Source organism: Larimichthys crocea, chromosome II (genome assembly GCF_000972845.2).
Source record: "Larimichthys crocea isolate SSNF chromosome II, L_crocea_2.0, whole genome shotgun sequence".
Lineage (NCBI taxonomy): Eukaryota > Metazoa > Chordata > Actinopteri > Sciaenidae > Larimichthys > Larimichthys crocea.
Window position 1 is genome coordinate 150,342 of NC_040012.1, and position 20,321 is coordinate 170,662.

Below are 20,321 nucleotides of genomic sequence, written 5' to 3' on the forward strand. Positions count from 1 at the left end.
AGTTTCATAAACGTGTTGATATTTTTAATCATTCAAATTTGGCTGGGTGGTTAATAACACTGACAAACTCAGAACACATATTTATTTTTACTTTACAATGACTTAAACCTGAGATGTAATAAAAGGAGGTTAAAATGCATTTTTCAGCACATATTTGAAATCAAATTATTTGTGCAGCTCTAATCTCTTCTTATTTCTCTCCATTCCTTTGTTCTTGTCTTTCTGCAGCCTCTTGACTATGAGACCAAGAAGTCATATACCTTCAAGGTCGAGGCATCCAACATACAGCTGGACCCTCGTTTCCTTCACCTTGGGCCCTTCAAGGACTCGGCGACAGTCAAGGTGAATGTCCTGGACATGGATGAGCCTCCTGTCTTCACCAAACCCTCCTACTCTATGGACGTGTATGAGGACACTCCTCCAGGAACCATCATCGGTTCTGTGACAGCTCATGATCTGGATGCCAGCAGCAGCGCAGTCAGGTATCAAGGAACTCATTAATTAGTGTGAAGAATATTAACGGAACCCTTTGGCCACTGTCATAGTATAAAGGATCTTATGGTTTACCTTTATGGTTTCATTTATGAATTTGATTTAGCACTTGGTCCAGTTCTGGAGCCGGTTGCATTGCCAACATGTCAAATAATGCTGCTTGGTCAGTGTCCCTGTTGTCAAGTTATAAGTAATGCAACAGCTGGTTAGACTTTAATAAAAGCTTTGTGTGGTTAACGTGACACTTTGGTTGGGCTTATGCCCAAAGAAGTATTGGGTTAGCAGTGAAGTAAACCCATAATGTCAGTGTTATGGTACTAAAGATCTAACTCAAGACTTTTTGAAGGTCTCGACCACTTGAGATTTTATTTTATGACTGGTCAGAACTACAACTTATTTGTTATTGCCATGGCTTAAAAAAAACAAAAACAAAACACAAATTCTACAATGAAATGCTTACTCAGTTGGCTGGGACCACGCCTCATGCAAAGAGATTTGGCGTGCAGGCTATTGTCTGGTCTTGGTCTTGTCTCAGCCAGCCTCAACACCAAGTCTTGGTCGTAACTTGAGCAATATCCTCTGGTTTCAGTGATGACTTGGTCTTAGTTTAGGTGACCTTGACTACAACACTACCTGATGTAACATCAATATGTTCAGTTATATATCCTACAGAACTTGAGGCGTGATGGTTTACTTTTGGTTTCACACAGGACATGAAAAGCAGTCTCATGGGTGAAAGTCCTGTCTTTGTTTGATCCATCCATCCATGTGATGGTTTCACATATGCAGCCTTTGCCATTAAGCTCCATAGCTTCATAATGGCAGAAATGTTTTTAATAATGGAACAACTACAACTTGGCAACTCCATCTACTGAAGACATTCTGGTGGCACTAAGAGACCAATTCATAAACACTGTTGTTCCATGCAGAAAGTGAAATAGACCTAAAGCTGTACAAACGATGTTGAAATAGCACTGTATTTGTTCCATTAGACGTGTGTGAGGTTTCTGGCCAGTGTGGACAGGTTTTTAGAGAAGTGAGTGCATGATTGAGTTAACGAAGCACGTGATTATTACACAGGAGACCAACCCTGTCTCTTACTACTCATTTCTTTTTCTAATTATGTTCTATAATGAAAAGTCACTTCTGACTGGATTAAGTTCACTGGTAATGTAGTTTATTGTGAAGGAAGAGCTAATTTTATCTACAGCCCTATGGTCCGGGTGGGTGGTTGGCTCACAAAGTGCAGGACTTTAACACTTGAGTTCACACTGACTGTGTATATTTAGTTCATGCCATAAAAGTACTTTGGTTAAAGTCCCCAAGACAGCAAAATAGATGTTCAACAATGACAAAAAGTTCTAAATGGTTGTTGACTCATCCTACACTCAGGGCTGTGTACACATTTTACAACCAACGAATGACTTTCTCTCCAGACACTGTCGAAGCTGAATGCTTCCTGTTTGATACAGTCTGAGTGAGTCTGAGAGCTGCTACATGCATCTATGGCCAGGCCTCACTCATTACTGTACAGATTTATTCAGTGGTTTTGACGTAAGTCGATCAGATGATGTCATTTAGCAAAATCTAGCAACTTTTATGACAGCCAATAGTTACTTTCCTTACTGAGGAGTTGGCAACACTATTCCCTCACTCCTGCCTCGCTCTGCAGGTGGCCTCCCAGTGTCTGCAGCTGCAATTTTAGAATGGTACTCACTTATTTTCTGTAGGATAGCGTCCTGCTATCAGTCTGGAGAAAAACACCAATGGACTCTGGCTGCTGTGCTTCAGCAGTGGTTGGCCCTTGCAGGCACTGCCACAGTGGTTCTTCCAGGGCTCTTTGCTTCTCTCTGTGTTTTTTTCCTCTCTCTGTTTGGCCACTGTTTTAAATTCTCCCAGTGCTCCTGCATACCTGACACTCATCTCCTTGATCACTGCCAATCAGTAAGTCTGTGTGCAGTTCAGGGGTCCTAGGAAAAACAAAGCACTACATGCAAAACACTCAAAATAATTAAAACACAGCAAAGTTAAAAAATCAAGCATGCATTGTTTCATACAAACTGACCCCTTCACACATCAAAAAACATCCATGAATTATTTTTGAAATGGTCCTGTTGAAAATCTCTAATAAACAACGTACTTTTCTTAAAGCTTAGCAGGAACATTAATGTACAACAATTGTGCATTGGAGCTTTAACGAGTTGGCCTGGTTTAAAAGCAAATACACCTGTGATTTGAGTGGGTCATAGCTCTTGGAGTCCTGAACCTGAACCTCCAAACACCAAATGTTGCTCCTTGTGCTTAAAAAACAGCAAAACTCGCACTTTGCTGTTTGTAATGGGTTCTCCTGTGACAAAAAAGTTCTGTTTACTGTACCCCACTGCTGAAGTGAGAGCATTTTTCATATCTGGGTCCTTTGAAGACAGCAGCCAGCCAACCACTGTAGCTTGTATTTCTCTCTCAGGTGGACTCATGTGAGCTGCTCTTATCTCTGCAGGTATTCGTTGGAATGGCACACAGAGTCTGACAGCTGTTTTGATGTTGACACCATTGAGGGAACCATTTCCACTAATGAATACCTGGACAGAGAGACAGCTGTTCAGCACAATATCACTGTGGTGGCAACCAAAGTCAGTAAGTATTCCACATACTGCCCACAGCTGCTCATCCAGAGAGAGACACACACATTTAAAGTTATAATATTTATGATTAAACCACATTGCATTTGGCATTTTTTCAGCAATAGCCATGACACTCTGTAATTGTATAGTTTTTATTGTTAATGGTAATGCAATCCAAAGTGCCACTCAATATTCAATCAGTGCAGAATTTCTGTTTTACTTTTGGAGAGTTTCCTAAATATTAATCGCTATATCAAGCCTACAAACTGGACAAGGACATCACATCACACATCATAACAGTCAGACTGAAGACGTCCAAATTCATCCGTTGCACAAAGCTAGTTCTTGACCATCTCCAGTCAGATGAATCGGTTTACCAAATATCTGCTTCAGATCACTCAGATCTGTTCACTCCAGCAGAATAAATGTTTCTAAAAACAGTTTACAGTGTAACAATACAATGAATTTTCAGTAGCATTAAATCACAGTCACAGAGTCCAGGCCTGTAGCAGAGCTGAGCTGCTGTGGCTTCTTAATGTGGCAGGACTGTGACTGACAATGTCCTCACTGCTGTGTATTCACAACCGGCTGTTGTGCTCTCTCAAAATCCATGACGTTGTTTGCAAACCACAAACTATGAGCCTATTAAATATAATATATCATATTGTGATATGATTTCAACATTTACATCTGGTATTCATTTATTTCCAGTGTCACATTGAGACCTGATCGCTCCTCCATAAGTTCACTCAAAAGATGGTTCACAGTTCAGTTCATAGTCCACAATTTAGATTTTTTTAACCAAGTTCACAGTCCCCAGACCAAAACCCAAAAAGACTTTACATCCATGACTTTCACAAAATACCAGGTTGGTTCAGAACCTTCAACTGCTGGCTTGTGGTCTTATGGTTAAACTGTGAGCTGAATACTTATTTCTGACTAGATGCAGACTGTCCAGGTGTTTTTCTTCTTGACTATAGACTGCATAATAATTCTCTGAAACTTTTCTGAGCCAGCTTACCGCTGTGATTGACTCTTCAGTGGTGTACGAGGTATTAGCTCTGCCAGAAAGTGAAACTTCAGTCTGGCTTTGCTTGTGCTACGTTTCTTCACAATGTGTACTCCTTTTTTTTATGTTAGTGGTTCATATCAAGTGTATGAATTCAATAGTTGGAAACTGATATGTTCAGTTCAACGTTCAGTAAAACATGACCATATTAAATAAACAACACTCTTAGTTAAGTTAACACTGCCTGTATGTGCTGTCATACCTTTTTATTTGTGGAAGACTGCAACTAGTACATATGTATTTCCACCCATGTAGTTGTTGTATGTAAATCGACAATGCAGCTGTATTCACGGTTGTGTGTAAAGTGGCCACAATATGTCCTTTGTTAGGTGGTTTGGTCAGTCAGATCAAATCTGTCAAGCACTATCTGACTGCAATCCTTTACAACACACATCCTACTACAAGGTGTAAAGGGGTAACAGATGTCATTTTTGTTGCTATGGAAACATAGTTATAAGTTAGCCTCGTCTTAGGGCCACTAACTTTTTAGACTTAAAATAAAAATGTAAGAGCAGAATTAAGACCTAAAGCTACAGAGCAGTCTAAAACACCTTTGTGAAACAGGACCTCCAATAGGGGTCAGTCATTCAAAGTAACTACATCATAAGATAAAGATGGATTAACAAACTACCACCAAGAAAATAAAATCAATAACAAACAAAATAATCACCACAAAAAAATCAGGATCGTGTGAGTTTCACCAAACATAATCTAAAACCAGAGTGTTCCAAGACGAAGACACAAGCCCATAACAATGACTTTTAATCACATTTGAGACAGTCTTATACAGATACCATGAATAAACTCACTACAGGTGGTCAAAACCTATAGCAGAGTGCTGAATCACACCAATGAGTTTAATGGATACAGGTTTATCTCACTGCTTTGACACTGTGTCACATGCCTCTATTTATATTCATTGGTTGACATTGCTGTTCTTCCAGGATGGTCACCCCACAGTATGATTTCCCTGCGAGTGCTCCTTCCTGTGGGGAAGGAGACTAAGTCTTTGTTAGAAGTTATAAGTCCAACCTTCAAAGTTTGCACTCACTCTCCTGTCCCAGTATTGGAATATTGAAGTTATTGTATTTTTTATTTCTGCACTTCTGAACTCTTAATCCACTCATTTGGCGTGTATTCACTTCTCAAAGTCTGAGAATTTGCTGTTTCTGTCCTGTGCTGGCTCTCCTTCATCCAGGCGCCTCCTGTAAATGTTAAAGTCTAGTTTTAAGAGTTAACTAACAAGGCAGCTGTGGCTCAGCAGGTAGAATGGGCTGTTGACTAATTACACGGTTGGCAGTATAATGCCTGGCATGGGTGCTGCCATTGATGTGTAATGAGAGGCAAATTGTAGTGATTATGCCGGGCATTTAAGTAGAAGGCATACTGCAGATCATTTACTCTCCTGGTTTCCATTTTTTAATGTACCTTTCTTACTATTTCGGGTGGCCATTACATGTCCATAGATAGATCCATATAGTGCAGCAATCAAGTATCATGCTCTTTAAACTTTTCTTCTGTACTGTCAATGAAAGTGAAGATAGTTTGTTTTGTAAGGGTTTTGTTGATGGCATTTCATAAGAGTACTGAAAACTAACTCTGCTAAAGGCTTTCCATGTGGTATTCTGGCATACAAGTTATGCATGTTGATTACATCGTCAGATGACAAACCTATGCAACGTCTTTGTTGACAAGTGTCAACCAAATCTAAGATATCCAGACACGGGGTTTCCACTTCCACTGCGGTGGAAACTAAATTTAGCAAATCTGAGCAGCTTAAACTCATCCTGTGTGTGTGTGTGTGTGTGTGTGTGTGTGTGTGTGTGTGTGTGTGTGTGTGTGTGTGTGTGTGTGTGTGTGTGCACCATATGATTTCCCCCTGTAAGTTTCTTGAGGAGGCAAAAGGCTGCTGTGTCACAAACCTGCCAAGGCTCCTCATTAGGTAGAGCAACAATATAAATCCTCTGACTCTGTCAACGCCAGTTATAGAGTGAAACGCAAGATTTTGTAAGTGAAACGGTAGGATGATCCAGAGTGATTGGAGAAGATTATCTGACAGGTGTTTGAGATGAGGTTAAAAACACACAAACAGCTGGGCATCATGGAAAAGGTTTGATGAGTATCTGACTCCATCTAGTGGCGAAAACAGAATTTCAAACGCCATCAACAGAACAGAACACAGCAGCAGTTTGGTTTGATAATGTCATGTGATAATGTGCTACTTATTTAATTTAGCTTGGGTGGAGTCTTTACAGTTATGATGTATGGACTAAATACATACCATTTTGCATCCACATGTTATCCATGACATGCCTTAAATTAAAAGTACCAGAAAACCTAATAAGTAGTCCCTGATTTAAGATAGCACATCCTGGTGGCTTCCCAGCTTTCAATTTAATTTATGAATTCTCAATATCAAACTGCTCCTGCACCAAAGCTAGACGTGTATGTTCTTTGAGCTTGTCAATCTGTGAACAAAAGTTGGCTTGGTGTTCAATGCTGCCATTCACTAACAAGGACCACGCCCATACAGATGAAGTTTAAACATGTTTATTACAAGTGACGTTCGGGAAGCATGGGTGATATGCTGCGGGGAGAGTTTAGGGAGGGGCGGTTAGAGGGGTCGAGGGATGGAGGGATGATGGGATGAGGGTCGGAGGATGAGGGATGAAGGGAGGGAGGGAGGAAGGAAGGGAGGGAGTAAGGGATGATGGGAGGAAAGGTGACAGGGATGAAGCGGGAGTGGTCCTGAGGTTGACGGGAGGGATCCTGGAGGGAACCTAGGGGGATGGAGACTCTGAGTGGGGGAACCGTCTCTCTGCGACTCTACGGATTAGAGCCCCTGGTTCCTGTGTGGGAATGGAGACGAGAAAAGGGAAGACAAAGCGAGAAAGAGGGTTTGGGGGGGTGGGATGTTACAGCGGCGTCAAAGAAGGAGTGGACGGAAAAGGAGTGCTTAAGTACATGGAGAACGGAAATTGAACAAGTACGAGGCGTGGCCCTTATTCCCGAACCCAGTTTATAAAAACTCAATTTAAATACACACACTTGGCAACTTTGCCAAACCATCAGTTGCTGCTGAAGTCCAAAAGAAGGGGGCCACATGTGCTACTGGACAGTGTGTTGTGACAGAAAAGTACATGAAGAAAAAGTCAGAGGAGGTCAGTCAGTCAAGACAACATACACAAACACATTGCCATGCTATGCAATGCAACCAATATGCCCATATGAATGTGTGGTTTATTCAGTGATCACAATGCATCAGATACTGAAGAGAGTGATCTTTTCTTAATTAAAAGATTAATAATGCACTGAAGCAGATGCAAATGTGACAGTGTACAAAAACTCAATTACAAGTAAAAGTCCTGCATTTCAAATGGTATGTAGTACATACTGTATGTATTATCAGCAAATGTACTCAAAAGTAGGTAATCTTCTTTGTTTATTTGCTCATCTCAAATATAATTTATTTTTAAAAACCCACTCCCTGTGAATAAACTGTCAAGCTCAACATCTCCTAAAAGTTATTAACTCAAATGCAACATAACACTGTTTAACTGTTTAACACTCCAACAGTCACAGGCATGGGTAAACCTAGCATACACACAGGTCTGACGAAGCAGATTAGCTCTTTTTATTACTGTTAAAATCTTAATTAAGTAATACTGAAGGATGTTTTCTTCCAAACATCATGAATGTTCATGAATATGTTATATTATCAGGCAATACTTAAAAATAAAACACCTCAGAGGCTTTAATAAAATTACTTTCCACCAAATAAACCAGTTTCATTCAGGATTCTTGATGCTATATAGCTGGTGTTCCACCAGTTTTGAAGGATTCTTGATGCTATATAGCTGGTGTTCCACCAGTTTTGAGTGGAACCATTGAAATCAGGGATGCAATGCACAACTATCTGCAGAATATGTAACCCCCCCCCCCCCTGAGTTTGCAATGCTTTGAACGGATCAAAATTAGGTGCACAATTTAGCACAGTGCTGGTTCCATGTTGGAAAGCCATTTTCTGCTGAGATGGATTAGCACATTATGCTGTGTCACTGTGTTTGCTGGAAGCGTATGCTCACATATGACTTCATGTTGACTTCATTACAGACAACCCTTTGATGTCTACTAAAGTGTCAGTAACGGTCAGTGTCCTGGATGTGAACGAGTTCCCTCCTGAGCTGGCAGTTCCTTCTGATACCTTCGTCTGTGAAAACTCCAGAGTTGGACAGGTAAACTGGACTAACGACTGTAAAGACATAAACAGTGGAATATGCAGTATACTACACAGGTGGTATTATCCCATGTTATAGTCATACACTCTCACATCTCAATCCAAATAAGTCAATCGATCAATTGCTCTATCTGTATTCACAGTAGATGTAACAATATAGTGTTGCATTTAATTGAATGTTGTATCTCCAGATTGGAGGGAAAGGAGAAAGTGACTCTTTAAGTTTCCTTCTTGACCTTCAGCCAAGAGATTTGAACCAGCAGTATTTAATTCACAAGCCACCACTTTCCTCTTGAGGGTTCATTGATTTGGTGTGAAATGCAGATTTTCTCCCTGTTTTCTCCCTGACCAGGTGATCCAGACGGTCAGTGCTGTGGACATGGACCTTCCTCCGGTTGGCCAGAGGTTCTTCTTCAAGTCCCCCAAAGAGCTTCGCAACAGAAACTTCACTGTTCGAGATTTTGGAAGTAAGGATTAAAAGAGAAGAAGAAGATAAAGTGATCACTAATTTTACAGTATAATAACAATGTGTCAAATGAGATATGTGAAATCAATGTGACAATGTGAAATGGGGTCTTATGTAGTGACGTATCAGCTGAATCTCCCCTTGGTTTTATGATGAGTTTCAGATCATTGTAAAGCTGTCCAGCACCTTATCAGTTCTCTTTTAGAGTCTTTTATAGTGTTAAAGGTTTTTATTGGTGACCCACTCTGTTTATATAGGTAAATGTCTGCTGTTTTTGTTGGTTGGTGGACACCTTTTGGATAACTGTAGATGTAAGTTTCATCATATCTCTATGTTCAGAGATTTATGGATACTATGACCACACTATTCAGACTTTTGTCTTGTTCTCTATAGTCATGTTTGATTTAAAATGATGTACAGTTTGAAATTAGTTATTATTGCTGAAACAAAAAGAAAACACTTGCTGCTGTTTAACATTTTCTCTTACATCCATTATGTCGCCTGCTGAATGAACAGTCTGTTGTTTCTGAATGCAGCTGTGGGATGATTTGTTTTTACAAATCTTCCCCTGACATTTCCTGTTTTCCCCTGCAACACCTCGCCAACAAGCATTGTTAAATTTTTGGATGTTTGTACCCACACAGTCAACATCACATTTGATAGAGTCAGACACAGGCCTACAGCCACCAAAGAGAACTGGAGCGTGTGTGTGTGTTTTGTTTTGTTTCTTTTGTACATATCCAAATGTGGACTTGTGTTGTTACCTGCCAAGAGTGGACCTATAGGTCTATTAGTGTTCACACTCGACAGTGCCCCTGGTGGCTGGAGCTCAATACAATATTTTTTTTCACACTGAATGGCTTGCATAATATCCTTACTAATCTGTCAGGATTGACAGAGTACGACTGAACACAATGCTATCGTCACAATAGCATACCAAAAACTTTTGTGACATGTTTGTTGCCTGGATGGTTGTAATAGTTTGAAAGCTTGAATGATACTTTTCCATCGTACATGCATCCACTTGTAGCCTCCCTTTAAAACTAGCTAACTGCTAATACACCACCACCATATGCCTACCACCAGAACGGCCTCCACTTCATGATGGATGCTCCTTGTCTGTTTGTCAGTCATTGTATCCCTGAGAAACAACTTTCGGCAACGCAAACTGCTAAAGGAACTTAGCACTGGCAGTGGATACAGGTATAGTTAGGAGAGTCTTCATGACAGTGTTTATGTTTGTATTGACGTCTGCAGACAATCTCAAAACCTGGCAGATGTCACTAATGGCAGGTGTTTACCTATTTACCTGTGCAAGGCACACTGTGTCCTTCACCTCTGTGGTCAGATGAGCAGTTTCTTTTCCAGTAATGTTGTGGATTTGCAGAAGGTGTGGTAGAACTTTAGGGTTGTGTTCTGGCTGTGCAAGGTAATGAAATGATCATGAATAACTTAAATGAAATGTCTCTATTCCAATTTTGATTTCTTTTCAAAGTGATGAAAAATAGTGATCCACAGTTGGTCAGTGTAGAATGATAATCCACTGTTGGTAATACATGTGAGCACGTATTAAGAACAAGGTACCGTGAAGGCTACATTTCCATCCACACACACACACACACACACACACACACACACACACACACACACACACACACACACACACACACACACACACAAATACACACCTCCATTTTGCTCCAATATAAAATATTCAAGACACTACTACTGTGTGCCACATGATCGCTGCCATGAAGGAAGCAGAAGGGTTTAAATGAACTCCAAGACTGATTAGCAACTTTATGTTGTGAAAATGTGAAATGTTTGCATTGGAACATGGCTGTCAAAGGAAAAATACTGCACATGAATTATTGCAGTAATAAATGAATAATATGTTTGTTTTTGTCAGAAGAGAGAGACACAGGACTTTACTTCACATCTCTGTTCCTTGAAGACATGCAATGTATAGAAAAATAAATATTGCAGCATATCAGTGATACCAAACATGTTTAAATCACTGAAATGGAATGTCACCAAGTTTCCAGATCGACGCAGTCAACTTGTAGAGAGTACGATTTTATCATACTCAATATAAACGACTGCCAAAAGTACAAAGTAAAGCAATTTTCTGTGGCATTTGATTCCCTGAACCTCCAGGTGGTAATGCATTATGTTATTTTATCCATGCTGACAATAGCTACCTTTCATTTGTTTGTGATTAGTCACAGTTTTTTGCTGTTGAGTATTTTAGCTAATTGCTGACATTAATCAAATACGTCTAACCTTTCTCACATTTCTTTCCATAAGCACTTGCTGAGTGCATGTCTTGAAATCTAAATAACTGGTTTAATGCCAGAAAAAAAACCTGTGTTGCTCTACTGGGATGGCATTAGTTTGAAGAGATACGAACAGTAATTCGACATTGAAATAGCGCAGTGGAAAGTAGGTGTGGGGATGCACTGACCTTTAACTCCAACAACCTACTTTTAATTTCTCAGAGACAAAAGAACTTTCTCCTGAAGTAGTCCAACTTACAACTTTTGTCTGTTAGAAATTATGTTCACATATATACTCATCACTTATATATGCAGATCAGATATTTGGTGGAAAACAAATCAACAGAAATGAATCGTGTTGTTCAGTAATATATTCAGGTGTTTAACCTTCCAGACCTTGTAGCGCCCCAGACCACCGGTTCTATATTTTACTAGGCACCATTAAAATTCAATCTGTTCTCATACAAATAAATTGCCAACTACTACGTTACTGTTTTTTGTAAGAAGAGTGTGGGTTGCTCATAATTTCATCACATAATCACCATAGATAAGCATGACTTCACTAGCTCTGACTGCTGAGATAGAGGCTGTTTTTTTTGGGGACAGAAGAAACCTCATGGAGGACTGACCGGGTCACGGTGGCTTTTACTCATATAAATTGGACATTTTTTTCTCATGTAACTGTACTGTTGTTTTTTTCCCTTTCAAATGGGTTGATTGAGCTGAATTACAGCCATTTTCTGAAAGTATGACACAGTCTGTGATTGTGAATGTGTGTAGTTATTTTTACTATTTTGTGGTGAATTGTTGCAAAAATGATCCGCAGGGAAGTTAAATGCTTGATTCATTTTGTTTGACTTTCCCTCATCTGGCTGGGAACTGGATTACGACATGAGGAAAAATGATGTGAACTTTAAAATATGCACTCTTTTTTGGCTGGAATGGGACAAACGATGGTGGCCCATTGAAATCCAGCATGAACTACAGTATGGACAGTGGATTAGTAGCTGCAGCGGTTCACCTCCTGGGCACTGCCCAGGTGCCCTTGAGCAAGGTACCAAACTGCCCCCAGGGCGCCGCTCTGTGTGGCTGTCCATCACTCCACCATTGCTCTCCACATCTGCATGTCTATGAGCCCTTTGTGTGTGTGTGTGTGTGTGTGTGTGTGTGTGTGTGTGTGGTTGTATTTTGGGTAAAATGCATGTAAAAACTGGGTGAAGAAAAGAAGGTTGTAGTCAAACCAACAGTGTCAGTAATGTCAAAAAAACATCAATGACAAAACGTGTGATGCACATAGCCTGTAGTACTTGCAGGTGTGAAGGGTCTGGAATTAATCTGCGTGTGTTTCACCTGAATTGAAGTTCTAGAGTATTTCACAGATCTGAAAGCGGCTGAATTATGCAATATCATCCATGTTTTTATCCAGATTTGCATGGCCTTAATTTGGATCAATGGTATTTCTTTACCTGGACATTTTATGAACTGTGAAAACTAAAAACCCAGGCGAATCTCAGGAATCACTGGGTACAAACGAAGTAAGAACAATTTCAGTGAAACAGTCAGTAATGTTGTCATCCTCTGTTGGTTTCCAGACAACACAGCTGGCATTGTGACTCGACGCTCAGGCTTCCAGCGGCGGCTGCAGGACGCCTATGTTCTCCCTGTCGTGGTGGAAGACAGCGGTTACCCCGCCCAGAGCAGCACGGCCACCCTCACCATCCGAGTGTGTTCCTGCGAGGCGGGAGGCTCGCTGCTAACCTGCTCAGCTGAGGCCGTCTTCCTGCCTGTGGGCCTCAGCACAGGAGCTCTGATGGCTATTCTGCTGTGTGTAGCGCTGCTGATTGGTGAGCTAAACTTTCTTCCTGAACCTACAACATAGAGACAGAGAAACCCAAACACTGTTCATACAGGTTCTGTTGAGAGGCATTAGCATTTCTTTTAGGTCGCTGACTGCAATGGAATAATGAGTTATATATAATTGTGCCAGTTCAATGAATGTTCGTATGCTATGTAATGCAACATAATCATAGTTACATAAATTCAAAAAACAAAAACAGCCAAAACGTATGTTTTAATCTTTTGGGCAAATTTGGTTATAGCCAGTCGGCTGACAAATGTACTGACATGTCTCAACTACGGACCGTGTAAAACATAGATGTAGTCTCAGTGACGTCACCCACAAGTTTCTGAAGAGCCACTGTAAGGCTCAGTGTGGTGGCTCTGGTCACCGCCATCTTGGCGGTCCTTTCTCTGCTGGCTCTTGGCTCAGTCAAAGAGGTGGAGTGTAGGTGCAGCTGAGGTGGGCTGAATGAAGCCTGGTTGATCACAGAGCCACCTGTGATGGCACCCACTGGCCATTCAAAGCTGTCATGGTCTTAATTATGCATAACTTTAAGGCCACATTCACATTCAGGCGCTGCGGTGAAGAAAGCAATTACTAAATTGTGTACGAAGAATCAGTCAGTGAATGGAGCTTTAAATAGTGAAGCACTTTCTGCCCACTAAAATCAGAAGACTTTCTCACACTGCTCATCTGATCTTAAATTAAAGACACCAGTTATTAAATTGTGCATTATTAATAGGAAAAATGCAGTTTAAAGAATGTTTTTTTGGCATGACTGGCTGCTCCATGATGTTATACTTGTTGATGACCCTGGGAAAAAAAAACAAGACACTGTTCTACTTTTAGGTGTGATGAAATCCACATTGATTTTAATGATGAGAGGCTTACCAGTGAATAAACACTAGAGGGCACCAACAACCCACGACAAGCCTCTCATCATAACAGGAAGATGTTTAAGTACACTCAGGGAGGCTGATTCCATATTTACCTCTTGTTCGCGCTACCATCTCATTTCATTTCGGTTACAGAGAAGTATAGTTACATAACCACCTGTCCAACCACAGTTAAAACACAGCAGATCACATGTGCAGCTCTCACTGTGCGTCGACAGTGTGTGTACAAATACATCTCGGGCATGTGTTCCATTCCATGGTAAACAGAAATGAAATGAAAGCAGTGAAAGCAGTTCTTTACACTGATTCACCCCTGTGAGAGATGCATGTAGGTCTCTGTTTAGGTGTGTGTGTGGAATGATGGCATGTCAGAGAAGAAGCCTCCTGAGGGCATTGTGCCGTCTTTATTGGTGTCCTCTGTAGAGGAAGGATTGCTGAAAGAGGACATAAAGGAGGAGTAGGGAGGATGGGCTAATAGCTGCTAACGCATAACATCCACCTTTTTCTCAAGGCTGACAGAGAGAGACATTTCCTTGAATATAAGGATGGCAACGCAGCACTTTGCTGTAGAATAAGAGGGGGCTTGAAGGTCTGTTTGAAGGAATCCTGGCATGGTGGTAATTACTGAACACTTAATACGTATATTCTCCTCTCAAAAGATGAACTGGAAAATTACCATTGCTGCAATGAAGAATATTTTAGACAGCATCACATTTTATGAACTTGTTTTATTGTCTTATTGTGAATTATCTCATGAGTTATTGTTAATCATTTAGTTAATAAAATCTGAGTGAGTAGACTTTGATGTCACAGACAAAAACAGCAAAACCTCACAATTGAGAGGCTAGCGCCAACAAATATTTGGGCTTTTTTTCCCTTTATAAATGAAATAAAACTTTGATTGATTATAAAAAAATGTCTTTTAATTGTCTCCTACAGACATAATAAAATAGTTACAATTGTGACAGAGAAGAATGGAAAAAGAATGTTTAAAGCAGGGATTTTTAAAATAGATGACTGGCTCCTGATGCAGGCTGGTAAAGCACAGCGGCTCTGAGCGTAAAAGCCAAAATAATTCTTTGGTTCTCTGTCAGCATTTTGACACAGCGAGAAAGGTGTTCTCTGATTCAGGGTTGTAAAGACTCAACTAGTCTTAGAACTTTGCTGACCATTGAAGACTATCAGCATGGCATTAAAACCAGTCCAAACCAATTGTAGGTAACTCTCTGTTGCAGTCTCGGTTAAAAGGACAGCAGCACTTTAGGCGACAGCTGCTGGAGGTACAATAATTCAAGCGTAAAGAACAGAGGCATACATGACCTTTTCCAGATCAACAGAGAAGAGGCAAAGTTGAATTTATGAGGTCTTTATTAGCCAGAACATGAGTGTGCTATCCCCTTACCTGAATCCCAAAGCTAAAATCTGAATCAAATATTTCAAAAATCAAACTAATCTTACAGTGACTAAAATTTTGTATTGAAACTCAAACAACCAATCGAACAAGGATTATTACAGCTTATTACAACACGGCTCTTGTTTTTGTAGCTACAGAAATCATTTCTGCCATTGCACCCTATTATTTTTCTTCACTTAAACTATGAGGAAAAATGCTCATCAATGACTTTAGAGAGACCTTTCATGGCTCAGGAGGTAGACCATGAATCAGATGACCACTGGCTCCAGCATTTGACTGCATGTCGGTGTGCATTCTTTGGGCAAGATGCTGAACCCGAAAATGTAATTAGTTTCTGATGAGCAGTCGGCACATTGCAAAGCAGCCTCTGCCATCAGTGTATGAATAGGTGAAGGTGTAAAATAGTGTGAAACCACTGGTTGGAAGACAAGAAAGGAGCTATACAAGTACAGTCCATTTACCATGACAAGCTAAAAATAGATTTTTAAAATTATGATCCACAGAGTGAAATACGTTCAGTAGGTCAATAAATGTTGTTATGCAATGTAGATTGGCATCCAGCACAGATGTTATGTCATTTATAACTTTCAAAATGACTAACATCCAAAACCTGGATGAAAACCGACTGAATGGTATGCAGACAGTGAGTTAGCTGCTTGTTAACAGGTCTCTCTTTAGCCAACCCATCAGACTGTTTTTTGGGGTTCAGTGTGAGCAATTAACACTTCTCTTTCGGTAAAGGGTTGAAAGGAAAACCACTGAGAGTGTGATCAATCAAGATAATGAAAAAGAGGCTGTATGAGAGGTGTGAGTTGGGCTGGTGTGCACATTGCACAGCTGTTTAAACAAGTTCCATGCACCATTCACAGTGGGAATCAGGCTAACCCAGGCTAACAGCCAGTCCATGTAAAAGGCTTGAGTATTATTTTTTTAAGAACTCTCCACTGACTAATCTGTCTAGGTAATCTGATAGAACGACCTTTAAAAACAAATTATGAAACAGTGATCACTATATCATTATAAAACACCAGAATGATACAAGTGCTGTGACTTAGAAGACTCACATCAATCAGTGTAGCCCTCTCTGTTATTTTAGAATCAGTTATCATTTAACGAGATTTAAGAAATCTAATTGCATTCTCAGAAGGTTTCAGCATGTCCCAATTATACCTAATAATTACCTAATAAAACCAACTCAGATCATGTAAAAGGTGCCAAGGCATTGCAATTGTTCATCTTTGTTTTCTCTTCCAAATATGAGATCTGTCTCAGCTATGAACTACAATCTATCCTCCAATCCTATTCTTGAGAAATGATGGTTGAAAGTGATGCTATAATATTATTTCTTAAATTTGTTACCTGGGTTTCTACATAAATGTGACAGTTTAATGATCATCAGGTAAAAGTTTTTCTTAATCTAAGACAAAACTGACCTGTGGAAAAAGTGATGTTCATTTCTTCGTTTTCAAAATAAGAGACCTAATCCAAAGCAGACCTGAGGACAATCAGAATTTGACCAAAACCAAAGTGAGTTCAGCATCATCACTGGAACTCGCAGGTCACATGGCCTTCTGGAACCTGCCAGAGACATTTGAGAATGTTGGTCAAATTAAACAAAACATGTGAAGTCATCAATCTTTTCATGACGTTCTGATATCGTATAGACTCTGTGACTAATCACAAATGAATCATAAAAAAAACAATAATTGCGCTCCTAGTTTGGTTCTGTTTCTCGCTTCAGTTCGGCTCAGAAGGTTCTGTACATTTTTCTTTTATACATTACAGCCTGGAGAAATTTCATTAATTTACCAAGCCAACGACCCGCCTCCTCTTCTCACAACACTAAATAAATCCTCCCCAAATGCTAACACAGCGATATTCTACCACCTGCAGCAGGATTCAGTGCTGCTGCAGATCCTGCTGAATGTATGTTTTTATGTATAGCACTCGTTGTCGTCCCCTTTGTGTACATTTTTCATACTTGTTTCATGACAAACAGCAAACAGAATATTGGCTTTAACCCGCATAACAAATTAGCAAATAAATGTTACATGGCATTCAGTAGATGGAGCTTCCGTAGACAGATTGTAGACTGTGTCATCTCATCTCAATTCCCCTCTGACCTACTGTGGGGCTTTTGTTATTATATCTGGAACGCGGTTCACAATCCTCAGTTGTACCATGCTGTAAGTTCTTTCTTCCAGCAGCAAGCAGTTCACAAAAAAAGCCCTGATGCCGACAAAAGACAGTTTTCTATTAAGTCTCTCAAAGAGCTGAACATGCTGAAACATCAATATACTTGAGTACATGCTAGCAGCCCCCATTAACCCGGCCCCTAGCCTACACTATGACCTTGCTCAGTTTCTATAGCACATACCCCGAGGGGATGTTTGTTGTTGTGTTTCCTTCCCTGTGCACTGATCTGCTTCACAAATCAGACTATTGGTTTTCTAATGGAGGGAAGTGAGGACGACATAGCAACACGTGCATGCAGTGAGCAGCAGCAGATGTGGATCATGAGATCTTTGATTATTGACCCTTTGACCACAGTCCTCCTTTGATTGATTTAACCACAGTTATACTGTTAAAATACTGTTGTGTTAAAGCAAGACTGTGTAATCTTTCTACCATAAACTAACTTTTAAATCCTGTTGATGCTACACTGACTTGTAATCAGGTGAATGCTGTCTGTCTTTTCTCACACTGTGTAACTTTGGGTCCAGGTACAGGATCACCTGTGAGAAGTATGTAACTCTACAGCACTAAGTCACACACCACCAACTATTTCACTGATTCTGGTGAAACTGGATCATATTTTATGGAGAAAATGTTTTCTGGTTTTCCCTCTGATGTCCTCCAGCTGCTCCACCTCAACTCAAAGAGTTTCCTGATGGACAGTGAAGTAAACTGTAGCTGCTGTTAAGTAATGTTAGCTCGCGTTGTTAGCTGTGCTGCCCAGACTGTGAGCTCAGAGCACCTGGGGGAGTGTTAGTGTTTGTACCACAGCTGTTATTGACCACCAGGAAGAAGAGGAGGTTTTCAGAGCAAAGCCAGTGTCGTGCCAGAACCAGAGTTGAATTGAATTTTGATCATAATATAATCATAACAAATACATGTGTACAGCTGTCTATATTTATGACAGTGTTATTGCACTTTGAAACCAGGGTGCCCTACATCACATAATGTCGCTTTAATAGTCAGACCCTTTCATGCCATTCAGAGTTCAGATGATTTAATCTTACTTGTGCAGCATGGGAAAATGTTTAATGCCATGGCTCAGTGCTGCTCTTCTGGCATTTGGGGGTTTGCATAAACATAAATGAAACTGTAACACAATTCATACAGAGCAACCTGATTCTTTGTGGGAATTCAGAAACACAGAGCAGTTTTGGCCATCATCAGTGATATGTAATGGGAACCTGCAAACATCAGACTCCCTAGAAAGGTCTGGGTTAATGGCAGTGTAATATTAATGTAACTCAATACAAATGATGCGATGTGTAAAGATAATGTGCAGAATGTAACCATAAGTCAAAGATCTCCATGTGTCGTTAGGCTTAGGCACTGTACATAGCGTTTTACTGTAGAAGCATGTAGGTTTAATGGTCTCCCTGGGAGAAACAGTTTGTGTGTTCTGTGATTTATGTTAGATTGAAGATGAAGCAGCATCAGATAGTGATTATTTACCTGTGTGGGACTACAGGCACTGCAGGCTCCTGCTCACACACTAACAATGCCGTTGACTAGCTTTGATCCTCTTTTCTCAGCGAGCAGAGAGATCCTCCAGAAAACCAAATAAACCTTGGACTTTAAAAGCTTATTTCCATCTAAATATACGCAGAGTAATTTCATTCCCATTTTTCATAAATCAAATCTTGTCTCGACTCGATTTTCATATTCTGTTTTTCTGCTTAATGCTTAAAGGCCTGAAGCATCAGTGACAGTTCAGCAATGCAAATTTGCAGCAGTTCATATAAAAAGTGCCAACATCCTTCTGTTTAGTCTACTATTGGAATTGCTAATAATGCGGTAATGGATAGGAGTGTCACCATACTGTGTTGATATTACTGACAACAGAGATCTAAATGTCTCAGCTTCTCTAATGATAAGCTACAGTTCTCGTGAGACTGTGAGAAAAACAGTTTCCTCAGGTGCTTCCTCCGCTGTTTCCTCACCTGTTTCTTTTGTGTATTCAGAGCTGTAGTGAGTAACACAATGTTGTTAAATTTGGGAACAAAAATACACATTGTGATAGTGCCATTCAAATCACACCCAGAATCTCAATCAATTAATCTAAACCTGCAAATATTCACAGAGTCCTGATCTTCATCGTAGTAGTAGTAGTAGTATCTTCATAGTTTAGGTTGTCATCAATAACCAGAACTGCAAATATACATAATTATGTTGATATCTATGATTTTTATCTTTCACTGTAAATCTAAAACATGTCTCCACAGAGAGTGTTTGTAAATGGACTGCACTTGTAAAGCACTTACAGCACCTTGCTCGAGGACACTTCAACATGCAGATTGGAGGAGCCGGGAAACCACCTATCTTTCTGATGTTGAATCAAACTCTGTTTAAAAGCTACAAATGCCACATATTTGGTATCAAATTACAGAGACAATGTTTTTTTTAAATAAACACATGATTGTCAGTTTCTATCTCCTCATGGCAGAGAGTTGTTTGTTGATTAAAGAGGAAAAAAAATGCTCTTTTGAGTTCTCAGTGAACTGCAGCAACATTCTACAATTCGACTTCAGTCATACTGTAGTGGTGTTGATGCTGTGGTCATTTCAGAGTCTTCAGAGACACTGTATTAGATTATCAGCAAATTACTGCCCATATACAGTTTATGATTTACACCTACTTCAAATGCTCATTCTTGAGGATGTAGGTTGTGGTGCTGTTGAATACTATTGAATTATACAGAGTGGTGTTTCTTTTATTTTCTCCACCCCATATACAGTATATATGTATACAGCCAGGCTAAATAACAGAAGCACCTCT

The 20,321-nt window shown here is 40.1% G+C and overlaps 1 protein-coding gene across 2 annotated transcripts in view; it reads left to right on the forward strand.

Moving 5' to 3' along the window:
* LOC104931914 (cadherin-12) overlaps positions 1-20,321 on the forward strand; it is a 98,156-nt gene that overhangs the window by 73,787 nt on the left and 4,048 nt on the right. For both annotated transcript variants that reach the window (XM_019274219.2, XM_027287844.1), the window contains 5 exons: positions 229-482; positions 2,990-3,126; positions 8,296-8,417; positions 8,772-8,886; positions 12,754-13,005. In XM_019274219.2, the coding sequence (XP_019129764.1) occupies positions 229-482; positions 2,990-3,126; positions 8,296-8,417; positions 8,772-8,886; positions 12,754-13,005 (880 nt within the window). The remainder of the gene's footprint in view (positions 1-228; positions 483-2,989; positions 3,127-8,295; positions 8,418-8,771; positions 8,887-12,753; positions 13,006-20,321) is intronic.